General features: G+C 48.8%; 2 protein-coding genes across 2 annotated transcripts in view; both read left to right on the top strand.

Moving 5' to 3' along the window:
• The first annotated feature begins 329 nt into the window (after nt 1-329).
• The window catches only part of NOTCH4 (notch receptor 4), an 83605-nt gene continuing 65290 nt past the window's right edge, over nt 330-18644 (top strand). Inside the window, exons 1-5 of the mRNA XM_084830639.1 lie at nt 330-624; nt 1015-3392; nt 3604-3705; nt 9829-9909; nt 12550-12630. Coding sequence (XP_084686765.1) covers nt 3359-3392; nt 3604-3705; nt 9829-9909; nt 12550-12630 — 298 coding nt within the window. The 5' untranslated portion in view covers nt 330-624; nt 1015-3358. The remainder of the gene's footprint in view (nt 625-1014; nt 3393-3603; nt 3706-9828; nt 9910-12549; nt 12631-18644) is intronic.
• Nucleotides 13716-17728, top strand: LOC146355726 (uncharacterized). Its single transcript, XM_084830919.1, is given in 2 exon segments — nt 13716-13851; nt 15770-17728. Coding segments are annotated over 2 exon segments (1668 nt in total). The 3' UTR covers nt 17302-17728.

Below are 18644 nucleotides of genomic sequence, written 5' to 3'. Positions count from 1 at the left end.
TAGGGATCCTAGCTGCTGGGGACAGTGAACTTTTCCCCCTTTCACAACCTGCTTCTGGGCTTCCCATAAACACCTAGCTCCTGGCTAGCCACTGTTGGAGACAGAATGCTGGACTAGATTAATCGAACCCAGCAAGGCAGTTGGTATAGGCACAGGATATTTTTTAAAATAAGCCTCCTGGGCTTTACTTTCCAAACTGTACGTTTTTTGAGACACTGCGTGGAACACACTAACACACAGCTGTCACAACAGAAGGATTACAACTCTCAGCAGCGCCTGTAGTTACCTATTTCCTCTTCCCGCTATGCACTCTGGGAGCTGTAGTCCCTCCTCCCGCGACATCCCCGCATAGAAGACAAGAGAGCGTGTTAGTTAATAAACTACAGCTCCCAAGTCTCTGCCTCCACCCCCACCCTCCATCCTGAAGCCTATTCCTGGTTTTTCGATTTCCTCACCCTCGCTGCTTCCCCGATGACAGGGTGGCCCTGATTTTCGGTTACTTAGCAGGTGATAAGATAAGCTGCTGCGTGCTCCTAAGAACAGCTGGGGCAGGCGAGGAGAGCAGCGGCAGGGACTGGCGGAAGGACATTTGCTTTTGCAGCAGATTGCAGACAGATGGGACGCGTGAGTCTTAACACTCTTTTTGGGCTATGCACGTCTGAAGCCCTTCCCAGCAAGGACTAGAACCCGGATCTTCCGAGTCCTAGTCCAATACTAGGACTAGGACCAGTACATCACTTCAAGTGTGTGTGAGAGAGAAGGGATAACATCGCCGGATATTGTAGGTCGGGTGATGATGGGACTGTAGCTAAAAGGTAAAGGTGTCCCCAGCCAGTCGTGTCCGACTCTAGGGTGCGGTGCTCATCCCCGTTTCTAAGCCGAAGAGCCAGCGCTGTCCGAAGACGCTTCCGTGGTCATGTGGCCGGCATGACTGAACACCGAGGTGCACGGAACACTGTTACCTTTCCCGCCGAAGCGGCACCTATTTATCTACTTGCAATTTCTTGCTTTCAGACTACTAGGTTGGCAGGAGCTTGGACTGAAGATGGGAGCTCACTCCCTCACCCTGCACTCGGGTCTCGAACTGGTGTCCTCCCGACCTTACGGTCTGCAGTTCAGCGTCTCAACCACTAAGCCACCGCGGCCCCAAAAGGAAAGGTTCCTCCTGTGCAAGCACCGGGTCATTACTGACCCCTAGAGGGACACCGCTTGCGCTAGCGTTTTTGTGGCAGACTATAGCGGGGTGGTTTGCCATTGCCTTCCCCAGTCGTGACTACCTTTCCCCCCAGCAAGCTGGGTACTCATTTTACCGACCTCGGAAGGATGGAAGGCTGAGTCAACCTGGGCCAGCTACCTGGGACCCAGCTTCTGCTGGGATCGAGCTCAGGTCATGGGGAGAGCTTCGGTTGCTATACAGCCGCCTACCACTCTGCGCCACACGAGGCTCTGGGACTCTAGCTACTCCTTTGCAAAGGAGAGATATGTTTAAGATTTCCGGGGGGGGGGGGGGAGAAAAGGTAGGCTTTATAAATTCCCCCATCCATGCAGTACTTTGTTTTATATAAAAATGCTACCAAGATTGTAGGTATAGAAATGCATTGGGTGCAGAATTCAGCATTAGGAGAATCTCAGCTATCACTTTTCAAAAACAAAACACAAGTTTCTAGCCCTTAAGATTGCAAAGATAGCTTGTTTAAAGTGTATGGGCAATACCTGGTGAGATTGCAGGCAGAGGAAGAGCTAAGAGAGGATTTTTTCCAGGGCTGGGAAGACAGCAAAGCCTCACACTCTCCTCTCAGAAAAAGAATAAATGGTGCAAAGCAAGTGAAGATATGCCCATATTTTGTGTTTGATTGGCATGCATTTGAAATTCCTTGATGCAGAATGTAGACATACTTTTAAAATCGCACTTCCTATAGCAAAGCTTCTGGGGCAGCCAGGATTGTGTCGACCTTTGTGATGTACCACGGGACCTTGCATATCATAATTCTACATACAGGAAGTGAGCGATAAAGTCAGGTTCAATTGCTATATCTAATAGTTTCACTAGATGTCGCTTAAATGCAATAAGTAGGAAACCTTCTGTGAGTGCAGAATGATGATTAATCTAAGAAGTTAGAATATTATAAACTAGAATAACTTTCAGTGTTTCAGAATTCATTGGTAGATGCTTGCCGAGACAAAGTATAAATAGAAGTGGTGAAAAGCTTATAACAGAAGACACACATAAGAAAACATTACCGGTACCCTTGGCTTAATAGATCAATTGGAACACTGAGTATTATTATAACTGGTGTGTTAACCTGCTGTTGGCTTTATTTAGAAATGTGGTTCAAATACTTACTGATTAGTATCTCAGCTTTTATAACAACTGTGTATTTTCTAGGAGTAATTGCATTATTGTTTTTAAAACGTTCCTTAAGTAAACCATGATTGTAATGTCCTTGACTGTCTTGCAATTATTATTCTCTCCACAGTTGGGATGGGAATTAACAAGTAAAATCGATAACCTGAAAACGATACTCAAGCAGTCCCATAAAATAAATTCTTCCCAAAAGGAAGAGGAATGTTTGTGAGACACTTACTCATAATCATTTTACACCTTAGTAGTCTAGCTTTAGGAGATTAAGGGCGCAATCCTATGGGGATAGGCTGCTGCCTTCGAACTCAAAGGCGAACACCTATCCAATGCAAGGCAGGAGAAGCGCAGAGGGGATCGTCCCCTCCATGCTTCAGCCGCCCCGCATTTACGGCTAGACAGCCGATTTCGGCTGTCTAGCTGTGGGAAGGCAGGATGGGGGAAGCGGCTGGTGGACGACACATAGGATGTGTCGTACTGGCATTTCCGCCTTCTCCACCTCAAATTGCTCCTCGGAATGCCCCATTTTCACCACTCCACGCTCCTCTTCCAAGCGCGGAGCATGGGGCTGTTCCAAGCTGCTCACAAGGCAGCGCGGGATGCGGGGGAAGGTCGGTTCTCAGGGAACCGACTTTGGAGCGTGGGCTCTGAGGTTGATTCCCAGGAACTGACCTATCCTATGGCTGTCTAGCCGCTGACTAGTGGCCATAAGATTGCTCCCTCTGAGTGCAATCCTATGCATGTTTAGACAGAAAAAAGTGCTACAATTCCCAGCATTCCCCAGCCAGCATAGCTGGGATATTGCTGGGAATTGTGGGACTTTTTTTCTGTCTAAACATGCATAGGTTTGCACTATAAGAAGTAGTAATTAGGACCTCTAACCTGACATATCTTTAATAAGAGGGTTTTAATTTCTCTTTCAGGGCCTGTAAGCTTTGAGAACGTGGCTGTACATTTCACCAGGCAAGAGCTTTTTTCCTGGTGTTGTACCTGCTTGCTATGCAGGAGAATCACAGGAATGTCAACTCTCAGGGTAAAGATTACTTCCACCTGTTTTGGGGCTGTTTTGATTCTCTCCTCCATTCCAGTTCACTCTCACTAGTTGGATCTGCCTGACATATTGCTTGTTGTCCATCTTGGGATTCTTTGCTGAAAGGTTGTATAATCAGTAAGAACATGACCCTAATGTCCCAGAGAGAAATCATATCGCCTGACTTACTAATATCTTGTTTTCCTGTAATCAGAGCTTCCTGATGTGGTGGTTAAGCTGGAAAAAGAGGAGGATCTATGGGTTCCTGATCACCCTGGTGCTGAAGAGCGCAAGATCCTCCCGCCTGTTTTCTCAGGTGAGTGATGGGTGTGTCTCAGGACATATCAGGAAGGGCTGCTGCCCTCCACATTTGGTTCTTGGTGGTGTCCCTGATTCCTGGTTACATTGCAAAGGCATCAGTGATGCATTGAAGACTTTTCCTTCTCCAGCCTGGTGCCCTGCAGATGTGTTGGACTGCAATGCCCATAATTCTCATTCTCATGCTTGCTGGGGATAATGGGGGTTGTAGTCCAACACATCTGGAGGGCACCAGCCGTGGGGAAGGCTGTTAAAGAGGAACTGTCTTCCTTGAACTGGCTGTAGCAGCCTGGTCAAGTCAGAGCAATTGGGCTTAAGAGGAAAGCAAATTCGGAGCTCTTGGGCAGCCCTGTGAGCAGCAATGGGGCATTTTTAGTTATATTTTTATATATATTGTCCATATGTTTTATGTAAATGGTTTTTAAACTTTGTATACTGTATTTTAATGTCTTAAGTTTTGTAAACCACCCATAGAGCTTCGGCTATGGGGCGGTATAGTGGTGGTGGTGGTGATGATAGCGTCTCTGCCATTCAGAAACTCAGTTGTGGGCTAAGATGGCATCTTGGCATAAGCAAGCAAGAAAAGAAATTTTACTTTCACAGGAAAACTGTATTATTGTGTCCCTGAAGTAGATCTTCACCGAAATACGTGGAGCATTTTACTATTTTAATACAATCCAATTTTCCAGTGCTGTTCTGAGTCCCCACCAAGCGTTTTTACTGCAACGTTCAAGGGGTGCAATCAATTTTCCACAATTGATTTTCAGGTGCCCGGTCCTCTCTCTCTATAAAAGGATAAGTAAAAAGGGAGCAGCAAAAAGCAGGAGCAAAGTCTCAGAACAAGAAGCCAGGAAACCCAGTTACTCTATTTAAAAAAAAAAAAAGTAAGCAGAAAAAGGCCCAGTTCTTCTGAATGTTACTGTTCATGCAGACCAGCCTTCCCAACCTGGTACCCTTTAGATATGTTGGACTATATCTCCTAGCATCCCCCAGTCGGGCTGGAGGATGCTGGAAGTTGTAGTCCAACCCATCTGGATGACACCAGGTTAAGGAAAGCTGATGTAGATGTACCCTGCCACTTATTCTTCTTTGTTCCGTATCTATCTCCTACCCTTTTTCCACCAGAGGACATAAGGTGGCGCTCACAGGGTTTTCTCTGCACTCTCCTAGAGGTGCCTCAGGGAAGAGCCCATAGCCAGGGCTGGCCTCAAAGGTAGGCATGGCTGGGCATCTGCCACGGGCCCACACCCCAGCAGGGGCCCACTGACGAGAGCGCCCTGGACTTGCTCCTCCTCTTCACCATTTCTGGGAAAGAGGATGAGAAGCAATATTAGCAGGTGACAATGGTGGTGAGAAGGTCAACTCACTGAGGGAGGTGGCCCATTGAGGGTGTCTCGCCCAAGGGCCCTCGAAAACCTGGAGCCGGCACTGACTAGTTCCATTGTCAAAATGCTCCTCCCATTAAGAAGTTTTGCTTAATCGGGGTAGGCAACCTTTTGGGCCCATGGGCACATTTGGAAATTTGAGAAATTCTCCTGGGCGCAACCATATTTTATTTACTAAAGTAAATAATTACATTTGCTGCCCTTTCAGGACACCCAAAATAATCTGCCTAAGGCTAGCTGTTTCCCTTTGTATAAGGGTAGGGCTGGGCCCATGGCCAGCAACAAGGGTAGGTATAGTGGGGCACTTGCCAAGGGCCCACACTCCAGCAGGGGTCCACTGACAAGAGCACCCTGGAGTTGGTGCTGCTCCTCCTCACCACTGCAACCTGCTTGTTCTCCTGCCTCTTGCTCTGGCCCGGACAACAGTGGTGGAGCAATGATGAGAAAGGAGAGCAGCAATAGCAGTTATTTATTTATTAAATTTATTAATCGCCCATCTGGCTGGTCACCCAGCTACTCTGGGCAATGTACAAGCATATAATAAAGCAGTTTAAAAGCAATAAAATTCTACAATAAAAACATTTTCTAAAATACCCTAACCCACCCCAAATGCTTGCCTGAACAACCACGTTTTTAATGCACGGCGGAAGCTCATTAAAGAGGGGGCATGGCGGAGTTCCCTAGGGAGGGAGTTCCACAGAGTGGGGGCCACCGCAGAAAAGGCCCTCTCCCTCGTCCCCACCAGTCTAGCTGTCCTGGCTGATGGGACAGAGAGAAGGCCATCCAAGGCTGATCTTGTTAAGTGGCCTGTCTGGTGTTGCTGGAGGCGCTCCTTAAGATAGGCTGGGCCAGAAACATATAGGGTTTTAAAGGTCAAAACCAACACCTTGAATTTGGCCCGGAAAACAACTGGTAACCAGTGCAACTCCTTCAGCACTGGAGTGATGTGATCTCGCTGGCGGCTGCCTTTAATCAGGCGAGCCGCTGTGTTTTGTATCAGCTGCAGCTTCCGAACCATCTTCAAGGGTAACCCCATGTAGAGCGCATTACAGTAGTCTAAACGAGAGGAGACCAGGGCATGTACTACCAATGGGAGCAGATGGTCGGGAAGGAAGGGGCGCAGCCGCCATATCAGATGGAGTTGATACAGTGCTGTCCAGCTCACAGCTGACACCTGAGCCTCCATGGACAGCTGGGAGTCCAAAATGACCCCCAGGCTGTGGACCTGGTCTTTCAAGGGTAGCCGTACCCCATTCAACACCAGGTCAACATCCCCCAGCCTCCTCTTGTCTCCCACCAAAAGTACCTCGGTCTTGTCAGGGTTGAGCTTCAGCTTATTCCTCCCCATCCAGCCACTCACCGTCTCCAGACATTTGCACAGGGATTCTACGGCCAACCTTGGTGAAGATTTGAATGAGAGGTAGAGCTGCGTGTCATCCACATACCGATGACACCGCACCCCAAACCTCCTGGTGATAGCCCCCAGCGGCTTCACATAGATGTTAAATAGCATCGGGGAGAGGATGGAGCCCTGTGGCACCCCACAAGTGAGTGGCCACGGGTCTGAAACCTCTCTCCCAGTGCTACCCTCTGGTACTTGCCAGAGAGGAAGGACCAGAACCACCACAATATGGTGTCTCCAATGCCCAACCCCTCCAGGCAGTCCAGGAGGATACCGTGGTCAATGGTATCAAAAGCCGCTGAGAGGTTGATGAGAACAAGGAAGGAGCATTCACCCCTATCCAGAGCCCTCCTCATATCATCCACCAAGGCAACCAAGGCCATTTCTGTCCCATGCCCAAGCCTGAAGCCCGACTGAAATGGGTCTAGATAATTGGTTTCTTCCAAGTGTGCCTTCAACTGCGTCGCCACCACCCGCTCAATCACCTTGCCCAGAAATGGCAGATTCAAGACTGGGCGAAAGTTGTTCAGAACTTGGGGATCCAAGGAGGGCTTCTTTAAGAGCGGTCTTATCACTGCCTCCTTGAGGGCTGATGGCATCACTCCCTCCTCAAGGGAGGCGTTCACCACCTCCCTGATCCCCTCACCCAGTCTCTCTCTGCAGCCCATAATGAGCCAAGATGGGCAAGGATCAAGTAAGCAGGTGGTCAGCCTTACAGATGAAAGCACCTTGTCCACTTCATCAGAAGGAAGAAGCTGGAACCGTTCCCACAAAACCGGTGTGCCACAGACCGCCTCTTGCTCACTAACTGTATCCACAGCGCACAGAGTAACACTCCTAATCCGATCAATTTTATCTGCAAAGTGCCTTGCCAAGGCCTCACAGGAGGCCTTAGAATGCTCCAGCGGTTCCGGAGCCACTGGATTGACCAGGCTCCAGACCACTTGGAACAGCCTCCTGGGACAGCACTCTGCAGATGCGATAGAGGCAGCATAGTATTCCTTTTTTGCTGCCCTCACCGCCACGTGATAGGCTGAAGATACAGCTCTAGCCCGTGTCTGATCGTCTTTGGAGCGAGACTTCTGCCACCGGCGCTCTAGCCGTCTCACTTCCTGTTTCAGAGCTCGTAACCGTGGATTGAACCATGGTGCAGTCCGAGCCCTGTTCAGGGGGAGAGGGCGTTTTGGAGCCACCTGATCTAATGCCCCAGTGATTGCGGCATTCCAGCCACCCACCAGGGTCTCGACCGAGTGGCCGTTGGCATGCCCCAGAGAATCCCCAAGCGCGTTCAGGAATCCATTCGGATCCATAAGACGCCTGGGGCGGACCATTTTAATGGGTCCTCCACCCCTGCGGAGGGGTTGTGGAACCGAGAAGTCCAACGTCACCAGATAGTGATCTGACCATGACAAGGGGGTGGTGGATATACCCCCAACTTCCAGATCACTCCCTGCTTCTCCAGAAACAAACACAAGGTCTAGTGCATGACCGGCTACGTGGGGGGCCCAGTTAGAATATGGTGCAGCTCCCAGGAGGCTATGGTCTCCATGAAGTCCCGAGGTGCTCCTGTGAGGATGGCCTCCGAATGTATGTTGAAGTCCCCCAACACCAATAAGTTAGGGGACTGTACACGCACATCAGAGACCACCTCAAGCACCTCGGTCAGGGAGTCAGTCATGCAGCGGGGTGGACGGTACACTAGCAGAATCCCCAGACTGCCCTTCAGGCCCAACCTCTAGTACATGCACTCAGCAACCTCGGTCTCCCGGAGAGGGGGTCTGGTGAAGACCAAGGACTCTCGGTAGATAACAGCCACTCCCCCTCCCCGATCCCCAGCCCTTGGCTGCTGTGCATACGAAAATCCGGCTGGAGACATGGCTGCAAGAGTTGGAGCGGCAGCCTCGGCCAGCCAGGTCTCCGTAATACATGCCAGGTCTGCACCCTCATCCAGGATAATGTCATGGATGAGGGAGGTTTTCTGGGTAACAGACCTGGCATTGCAGAGCAGCAAACGAAGGCCAGAAGATGGAGTCACGGCTCCCCCAGCCATCCTTTGGCTCTGGACAGGCCCGGAGCAGGGGACAGATACTACACATCTCTCCCTTGTTCCCCTTACCTGGCATGGCCTGCCCCTAGCGCTCCGCCAGTGCCTGCCGCCCAGCCTCGGTATGTTCTGGCCCCCAACACTCCCCCCACCGCCGCCACCACCAGGTGGACACATGCCCCCTCACTCCCGCCTATCAGGCAGGCTACCCACACCTAAGAACACAACAGAATCCCCCAGAAGTTAAAAAAAAAACAATTAAAAAACCCCTTAAAAATAATGCCAGGCAGGAGCCCACGGTAGTGATAATGATGGTGGTGGTGGTGGTGGCGGTGGCGGCGGCACAGCAGCAGCAGGCCCGGCGGCAGCAGGCATGCCTCTTCCCCGGTGGTGGCAGCTTCTCCTGCAGGCCCTGGCTCTCCCAGGGCACCTCAGCCAGCCAGCTTATGTAGCCCCTCCAGGAAGGGGCAGATGGAAGCAGCACAGCTGGCTTGGTACCTGGGGGCCTGGTCCTGCAGGGACTGGCGGTCTGCCAGGCAGAAGTCCGCAGGGAAGGCCTGGTGTTGGTGGCAGCAGCAGCTACAGCAGGCCCGGCGGCAGCAGGCACGCCTCTTCCCCGGCGGTGGCAGCTTCTCCTGCAGGCCCTGGCTCTAGTGACAATGTCAAAGTTAGTGACAATGGTCATGTGTGGGTAGACTCACTGAGGGAGGGGGCCCATTGGGGGTGTCTTGCCCATGGGCCTTCAAATACCTGGAGCTGGCCCTGCCATAGCTCAGTGGCTGGGCATGTATTTTGTCTGCTGGAGGGTCCCGGGTTCAGTCCCTGACATCTGTGGCTAGCAGGCAATAGGAAAGTCCTCCCCCTGCCTGAGACCCTAAGGAGCCGCTGCTAGTCAGAGCAGGCAGACTGAGGCTTAATGGACAAACACTGCCCTTGTAAAAGGCAGCTTCCTGTGTTGCCATCCGGGCACCCACCAATCGCAGGCCTGCTTAGCTTCAACAGGGTTGCCATGTTTGCCTGCCTGCAGACCGTGTCCTAGGCCAGAAGGGTCTTATGCAGAAAATTCAGTTGCAGCCCATCCTGCATTCAGCTTAATACACAGCATCTCCCTTTCCAGTTCACTCAGCATTTTGTGGTTTATATGCTCCTGACTAATTTTTTTAAAAAATATGTATTTTTGTTGATTTTAAACTTATTAAAAAAAAACACGAAAGGTGACAGTCTGACATCTGATCCGATGGACATCTGTGTTCAGCTCCTGACAGATTGTTAATTATTATCCTTGATCAGGCCATCCTGATGCAATCTTGAAACTGGAACCAGAGGAGGATGCCATGGAGCATTACGAGACCTTCCCAAGTGCCCACTCAGGTGAGGGAAGGGTTAAGCATGGCCCTCCTAGAGCCTTGTCAGTGGGCAAGCTCCCTGACAAGCCATGGTAGGTGACTATATACAGGGCCCAAAAGGTAGGGATGGGCGGATTCCCTACCTTCCGGTCTGTGGGGGAATCTGCCGGGGGGGGAGGCAATCTGTTCCTCCCCCCCACCCCGGAATCCTCCGGAGCGGCTCTGTGTCGGGAGGATTCCACGGATCCACACTCCTGCTCCGGATCGTTTGTGATACAGTAATGGCACCCGCCATTACTGTATTCCTTGGAGAAAGACAGCCGCAAATGGCGTAGTGGATGCCACTTGCAGCCTTAAAGCACTGAGTTTAACCTAAATGCACCTGTAAACACCTGCAATTAAGTTAAACTCAGTGCTTTATGGCCGCAAGTGGCGTCCAGTACACCATTTGCGGCTGTCTTTCTCCCAGCGAAATGGTAATGGTGGCCGCCATTCCCATATCGCAAACGATCCAGAGCAGGAGTGCTGGTCCGCAAGGGATCCTTGGGAGGTGGAGGTGAGTGGTGCCATTCCGCCACAGATTCCAGAGGCCAGATTCTTTGGAATCTGGCCTCATTTGAGTCTGTGGTGGAATTCTCCGCCACCCCTACCAAAAGGAGAGAAACATCTCAGGATGCAAAGATTCTACTGGTGGAAAGCCCAACTTGTTTCAGCCTCTTTATTATTTTTAAGGCCTTCTTCCAAGGGCTTGTAATAACAAAATAATATAGGTCAACACATAATTAAAAAAAAAAAGATATATCAAGGCACATTGCAATTAGGCCTGTGCATACAGTTTAGCATTAAAACACAGAAAACCACTATACACTGCAAAGGCCTCTGCAAGAATGTATATAACTTATAAAAACGTCTGCAGAGATTCTTGGTTTTCTGTGTTTTTCATTTACCTAAACACCGGAATGCCCCTTTTCAGTTGCTCTGTGCTCCTCTTCTGAGTGTGGAGGACAGGGCTTCTCCGCGCTGCCTCCAAGGCAATGTGGATTTGAGGGGAGGTTGGTTTTCCAGGAACCAACCTCAGAGCGCGGGCTCTGAGGTCGGTTCCTGAAAAACAGCATATCCTATGGCCCTCTAGACAGTGTCTAGTGGCAATAGGATTACTCCCTTGATATATGTTTTAAAGAAAATTGTAATGTATTTACTTATTTAATTAATTTATTGCATTCCTATACCACCCAATAGCCAAAGCGCTCTGTAATAATGTGTTGTCCTATATTATTTTTATTATTACAGCCTCTTGACAAAGGCCTTAAAAATAAAAAAGAGGCCAAAATGTACTGGGCTTTGCACCAATAAATCTTTGCATTCTGAGACGTTTCTCTCCTTTTGGGGTCTACTTTGGATGCTTACCAGCCTTTGCACACCCCCCCCCCCCCCATATATATGGCTCGGTAAATATATTTCCCAGAAGCTACTGGGAATTTAATTTTGGCAAGCAGCAGGAAAAGCCTCCAATCTAGTCAGAAGAAATAATTTTTTAAGAAGCTGCTGGCAACCTAAGACCATGTTCTTTCAAATTTGTACCAGGCTGCATCTTGTGTCGTTGGTCGCATGAGAGGAATTGTTACTAACATGGATGCACAACACAGAGACAGACAACACCCCTTGCGTGCTGCTCCTTCCCTGTAAAACCTCTTCAGCACGCTGCAGCTACAAAAGGGAGGCACTTTGTTGTGCCTTTATGTATCTGGAAGCAAGACACCTGAGCCCTGCAGGCTTGTAGAACCTAGAGCAAAAGGTATAAATGTGGCAGACTAATGTCAGTCTAGATCCATACACGTAAAGCATGAGCTCGGTGAAGGGCAGCTAAATCGATCAAGGGGATGGATTGAGTCCCCTATGGGGAAAAGTGGCAACATCTGGGGATTTTGAGCTTAGAAGAAAAAAGTCAGCTAAAGAGGGATACACTAGAGGTATATATAACTATGCATAGTGTGGAGAAAGCAGATAGGAAGAGGTTTTTCTCCCTCTCCCATAATACTAGAACCCAATGGGGTCATCCCATGAAGCTGATTGGTGAGAGATTCAGGACAAACAAAGGGAAGGACTTCTTCCCACAGCACAGAGTTAAACTATGGAATTCGCTTCCATGAGTTGAATGATGGCCGCCAGCTTGGATGGCTTTAAAAGGATATTGGACAAATTCATGGAGGTTAAGGCTGTCAGAGGCTATTAGTCATGATGGCTATATGCTACCTCCAGTATCACAGGCAGTATGCCTACGTAGGCCGGTTGCTGGGGAACATGGGTGAGAGGGTGCTGTTGTACTTATGTCCTCCTTGTGGGTTTCCCACTGGGGCACCTGGATGGCCACTGTGCAAACTGAATACTGGAATAAATGGACCCTTGGTCTGATCCAGCACAGCTGTTCTCATATCCTTATGGTATTCTGCTGACACTTGCTGTTGAGATTGTTTTAGCTGTTTACATTGTTTTAAATGTTGTATGTTAAAAATGTTATACTATGTTTTATTATCTTGTACTTGTGGTTTGTAATTTTTGTGAACCGCCCAGAAAGCTTCACCTATTGGGTGGTAGAGAAATGAAATTAATTAATTAATTAATTAATTTAATCATAATATCTTTTTAAACCCTTTCTCCTGACCAGGATATCCTGATGTAATTATAAAAGTGGAAACCGAGGAAGAGCCTTCAAAACAGTGCGAGATCTTTCCTGGAATCCACTCAGGTGAGAGACTGGCTGAACTCAATGAAAGAAAAAATTTAGACCAGAGGCCCATGGGACACAGGTTCAGCAGCACGCTCTTGCTCGTGTTCCCCAGCAACTGGCGTACATAGGCATACTGCCTCTGATGCTGGAGGTAATACATAATCTTAACTCATATTCGGGAAAGTCGCTCGTATTCGCTCAGAACTTGACGCCACAGTTATCGCGGAGTCTGGGGGTGTGTCCGGTGTTCCGTCTGGTTGTGTTCTCTGGGATCAGTTTCAGTTGTTGCAGCCTGAAGATGTGGACAAGACACTTGAATCAGTCCATCCTGCCACATGTAAGCTTGACCCTTGCCCATCTTGGCTAATATGCTCTAGCAGGGGTGGATTGGCTGGGTGGATCCATGGGGGGTGAATGCTTTGCTCTGTCAGGGGGTGGTTCCTGCCGCCTTGAAAGACGGTGTAGCGCACCCTCTCCTGAAGAGGCCCTCCCTGGACCCAGGGGTGTGTGAGAACTATCACCCCATCACTGTTGTTTCTTTTTGGACAAAATGCTTGAGCGTGTGGTGGCTGGGCAACTTCAGACATTCTTGGAGGAAACGGATTATCTGGACCCATTTCAGTCTGGTTTCAGGCCAGGATACGGCTCTGGAAGGGCCTTGGTTGCTCTGATGAGAGCAAAAGACTCTACTCTTTTGCCTGCTCTGGACAAAAGACAGGGGGAGTGCTGCCCTGTTGATCTTCCTGGATCTCTCACTAGCTTTTGATACCATTGATCATGGTATCTTACTGGATCGGCTCTGTGCGATAGGGGTTCGGGGCACTGTGCTGCAGTGGTTCCGCGCCTACCTGCAGGGCCAATTCCAGAGAGTGGTATTGGGGGATTCCTGTTCTACCCCATGGCCATTAAGCTGTGGGGTGCCACAGGGTTCTATTCTATCCCCCATGTTGTTCAACATCTATATGGAGCCATTGGGTGAGGTCACTAGGAGTTTTGGGGTGGGGTGTCACCAGTATGCTGATGATGCTCAGCTCTATTTCATCTTGTCGTCGGAGTCAGCTGGGGACCGCCTGAAGGTGCTGGACCAGTGCCTGTAGGCTGTAATGGGCTGGATGAGGGCCAATAAACTGAAGCTGAATCCTGACAAGATGGAAGCTCTGTGGATTGGTGGTTCCCGAGTCTGGGAACTGGGTAATCGACCTGTCCTGGACGGGGTTGCACTCCCTGCCGAAGGAGCAGGTACGTAGCTTGGGAGTACTCCTAGATCCATTTCTGTCACTGGAGCCCCAAGTGGACTCCATGGCCTGGTCAGCTTCAGCTGATCTGCTAGCTACAGCCTTTCCCGGGCAGGGATAACCTAGCCACAGTACTGCACACGCTGGTAACTTCCCGATTAGACCACTGCAATGCACTTTACATGGGGCTGCCCTTGAAAACAAGTTGGAAGTTTCAGCTAGGGCAAAATGCAGCAGCTAGGTTGTTGACCGGAACATCTCGCAAGGATCACATAACACCAGTCTTAAAGGAATTGCACTGGCTGCCAATACACTTCCTGCCGGAATTCAAGGTTTTGGTGATGACATTTAAATCCCTAAGTGGCTTGGGACCTCTATATATGCCTGCCTGAGGACTGAGACCTGTTGGAGGGGCCATCCTCTGCATCCCACCAGTGCGAGATATACACTATGGTGGGATGTGGGAGAGGGCCTTCTCTGCTGTGGCACCCAGGTTGTGGAATGCCCTCCCCTTGGAGGCTCATTTGGCGCAGACATTGGTTTCATTTTGGCACCAAGTTAAAACATGGCTTTTTATCAAAGTCTTTGAGGGCTAAATGCACTGCCTAAAGTAGCACACTGTTTAACTATTTTATTGTTTTAGATTTTAAATTGGTATTAGCTTGTTTAATGGTTAAAAAAGCTTTTAGCTGTTTAAATTATGTATTGTTTTATACTGTCTAAATTGATTTTATCCTGAGATACCTAAATTGATTTTATACACCACCTTGAGATCCTAATGATAACTGGGTGGGTATAAATGTTTTAAATAAATAAATAAATAAATTCCTTGTTCAAAGGGTAGGATCACCCTGCCTTCCAGCACCCATTACCAGATCCTCCAGGGCTGGCCCAAAATAATTTGCTGCTTGAGTCGAAGAACAAGATGGCACCACCTCCCATTCCATGTACGAAAACCTTTGAACATCTTTGTTCAACACTGATGGGTAGAATAGCATCCTCAGCCACACCTCAAGGCAGCATTCTAGCTTAGGGGGCATAGGGAAGGCCACATGGCACACAATTCTCTCCTCCATCACCTTGCTACCACTTCCCAGCATTTGGCCGCCTGAGGCAACCACCTCACTTTGAGAATCTCAGGACCAGCCCTACCATTAGGCAAACGTTAACCCTCTTTTTGCAGAGGAAGGCAGCCCACTACACAGTTCAGGATTTCTAGCAAGTCTGACCTGGGGTGAGATTCCTACTGAATATTCAGATCCTCAGGATGAGTACAGTCTACCCCACATAGTTTTCCAAAAGGGTATGGGGAGGGCAGCTCTGCACCATGTAGAAGAAAGATAGGCAAACTGGTGCCCTCCAGAGGTTTGGACTACAAGTCCCATAATCCCTGACTGTTTATCATACTGGCTGGGGCGTATGGGTGTTGCAGTCCATAACATCTAGAGGGCACCAGGTTGCCTACCCTATTGAAATAAATAAATAAATAAATAATAGTGTCATGATCCATCCCCAAATATTATCCAAACTCATCCCCGCATATAATCCATGGTTGGCTAATCAACAACATCTTGGAAAGAGAACCCATGATCTGTTGTCGGGTTCTGAACTCTGGCTTGTTTAAACTCTGGCTTGTTGTGATATCTGAACCCAGAACTGTGGCTTGTCCCTGGCTTGTTTGCGCCACTGTCTGCCCTGAATCGGAGGTACCCAGCAAGAGTAACCTAAAGATGAAAGCGCTCTGAAGGCTGGCAAAATGTGCAGGAGAGAAACCAGAAACAGGGAAAACAGGCCGCAGTTTGTTCGCTCGGCTGCAAAACAATTCATGGCTAAAGCGACAAACCATGGTTAACATAAATCAGGATTTAGCGTTACATGTGAATGCAGCTGTTATATATGACAACATCTTCTCTGTATTCTAGAAGGATGCAAGCAGCTGAGTGAGAATGGCAAGAGTCTTTGGTCAAAAACTGAGGGGGGAAGAATGACTGAGAAGCCTCATGCTGCGGGGAAGATACTTAGGAGGTACTCCGTGAAAAGAGGAGATAAAGACATTCCTTGTGGGGATGAAGTTGTTTATGAAATGAAACAGGAAAGAATCCAGGCGGCAAGAACATACACTGACTCAGAAGAAAGCAACTCTACATCAAACCTCACTGAAAACAGGAAAACTTGTTCAGGAATGGGACCATACACATGTTTGGAGTGTGGTAGAAACTTCACTAAAAAATCGAACCTTGTTATACATGAAAGGACACACACAGGGGAGAAACCCTACACTTGTTCAGACTGTGAGAAAAGCTTCAGCCGGCGATCCAGTCTCACCACACACAAACGAACTCACACAGGGGAGAAACCATATGGCTGTTCAGACTGTGGGAAAATGTTCAGTCAGACATCCAGCCTCATAGCACACCAGAGAATTCACACTGGAGAGAAACCCTACCAGTGTTTAGACTGTGGGAAAAGCTTCGTCTGGAGGTCCCACCTGGTCCAGCACAAGACAACTCATACAGGAGAAAAGGTACATGTATGCTCTTACTGTGGGAAGAGCTTCAATCGGAAGTCGGACCTTATTATCCATGAGACAGCTCACACAGGAGAGAAGCCATATAAATGCTTGGACTGTGGAAAGGCCTTCACTCGGAGATCTCATGTTATCAGACATGCAAAAACTCATACTGGGGAGAAAACGTATCAATGTTCAGAATGTGAGAAGTGCTTCAGTAACAACCCCCGCCTTATGGTGCATGAGAGGACTCACACCGGAGACAGAAAGTATAATTGTTCGCTCTGTGGGAAATGCTTCGGCCGAAAATCCCACCTTATCACACATGAGAGAACCCACACTGGAGAGAAACCCAATAAATGTTCAGACTGTGGGAAAAGCTTCAACCATAGATCCCATCTTGTCAGGCATGAGAGAACCCATACAGGGGAGAAGCCGTATAAATGCTCAGACTGTGGGAAATGCTTCAACCAGAGCTCAGTCCTTATAGTACATAAAAGAACCCACAGCGGAGAGAAACCATACATGTGCTCAGACTGTGGAAAGAGCTTCAATTGCAGATCACACCTCCTTATACATCAGAGAACCCACACGGGAGAGAAACCATATGAGTGTTCCTACTGCGGAAAGAGCTTCACACTTAGCTCACACCTTCTTAAGCATCAGAGAACTCACACAGGTGAGAAGCCATACACATGTCCAGAGTGTGGGAAAAGTTTCACTTTTAGCTCACATCTTATCAGGCACAAAAGGACTCATACAGGAGAGAGACCATATAAATGCTCAGAATGTGGGAAAAGTTTCAGTCAGAGCTCAGTCCTTAAGTCGCATCAACAAACTCATACTTCAGAGAAACCGTATTAGTACTCTGTCTGTGGGACAAACTTTGGTCAACGTGCAGACTTCCTTAAACGTCAAAGACCACATGCTGGAGAAGTGTATTAGAAACTTTGTTTTATATCAGGGATGACTAGAAATATGAAAAGCTAGTCCTGTGGAAAGAATTAATACATGCTCTTACGTAAAAATGAACAATGTTTTTAAAAAAATCTACAGTGGGATCTGTGGCATGGAATCCTGAGAGAATTACTTGTTGGCTTTATATCAATTTTACGCCGGTCACAAGCCAATCATTTTCTCTAGGTTGGCTTCATTGTTTGTAACTGTATGTTCCTGATGGGCAGTTTTAAATCCTATGTTGTATTATTATCGTGGAAGTGAAGCCTTCCCACCTACAATGCATGCATGAGGGAGGAGGAGAGTTGGGCTGGACGGGATTGTGTTTAGTTGCATGGGGCCAGCGCTCTGCTGCTGAAGACAACGGGTTGTGTTTGCTGGCAGTCATTGTGGGAGGACAACGATTATAGCAGCGTTCCCCCAATCTGGAGTCCTCTGGATGTGTTGGACTACACCCCCCATCACCCTGATGGGGATGATGGGAGTAGTAGTCCAACATGTCCAGAGGGTGTCAGGTTGGGGGAAGGCTGAACCATAGAACCTGAGTGGGCACATTGCTGGGTGGAGGTGGGGGGGGGGAGAGGCTGTTTCCCTATCAACTGATATGCCCATGAAGGGAGAGGAAAAACCCCACCAGGAGGACAAGGAGATAACTTGCCCGCAATCAGGTTATAGACAGAAGGGGAAGAGTCTCACTCCCTGGTGGGGTTCCTTACATAATGAAATGCTAACACTGAGCAGCTTTAGCAAAACTTTAATTCAGGGATCTTGAATCTCTTTCAGTGTGAGGGCGGAATTCGGTTTCGGGTGGCTGCATACTAGTGGTGGGCGGGGCCAAAGGCAAAAAGGGGTGGGTTTACAAGCAAAGCAGGCAGGGCCAAAATACGAAACAGACCATCATATTTTACCTTAAAAGTTCTGACGTGCCAGTTGCTAAGCCTTAGGAGAGGAGTTTCAACTGTTTAGAATAGAGGAAAAACTGCACAGCAGATGGGGGGTGGTTGGGGGGCCGCGGGAAGTGTTTGTGGTCATCTGGATAATCCTGGAAGGATGGGGTTGGCCCCCCAGCTGAGCCAGATTTGGCCTGCAGAATTGAGGTTCAACACCCCGCTTTAAATCCTGTATACTAACAGCAAGCTCATTGTCGGACCACGGATCCTTATGAAGCCAAAAACGCAATGGAGGCTGGTGGCTCTGATGTCCGTGGAGCAGTGCATCCTCTCCGGGTTTCAGTCAGAACTCTAAAGGAGTGCCTTGGATAGCTGTTTTAGAGTTCTGACTGAAACCTGGAGCGGATTCACTGCTCCACTGATATTGGAGCCCCCAGCCTC

This window comes from Heloderma suspectum, chromosome 2, assembly GCF_057233095.1.
Source record: "Heloderma suspectum isolate Gila_16-S chromosome 2, 16-S_ref, whole genome shotgun sequence".
NCBI lineage: Eukaryota > Metazoa > Chordata > Lepidosauria > Squamata > Helodermatidae > Heloderma > Heloderma suspectum.
This window is presented reverse-complemented; position numbering and strand designations above follow the sequence as displayed.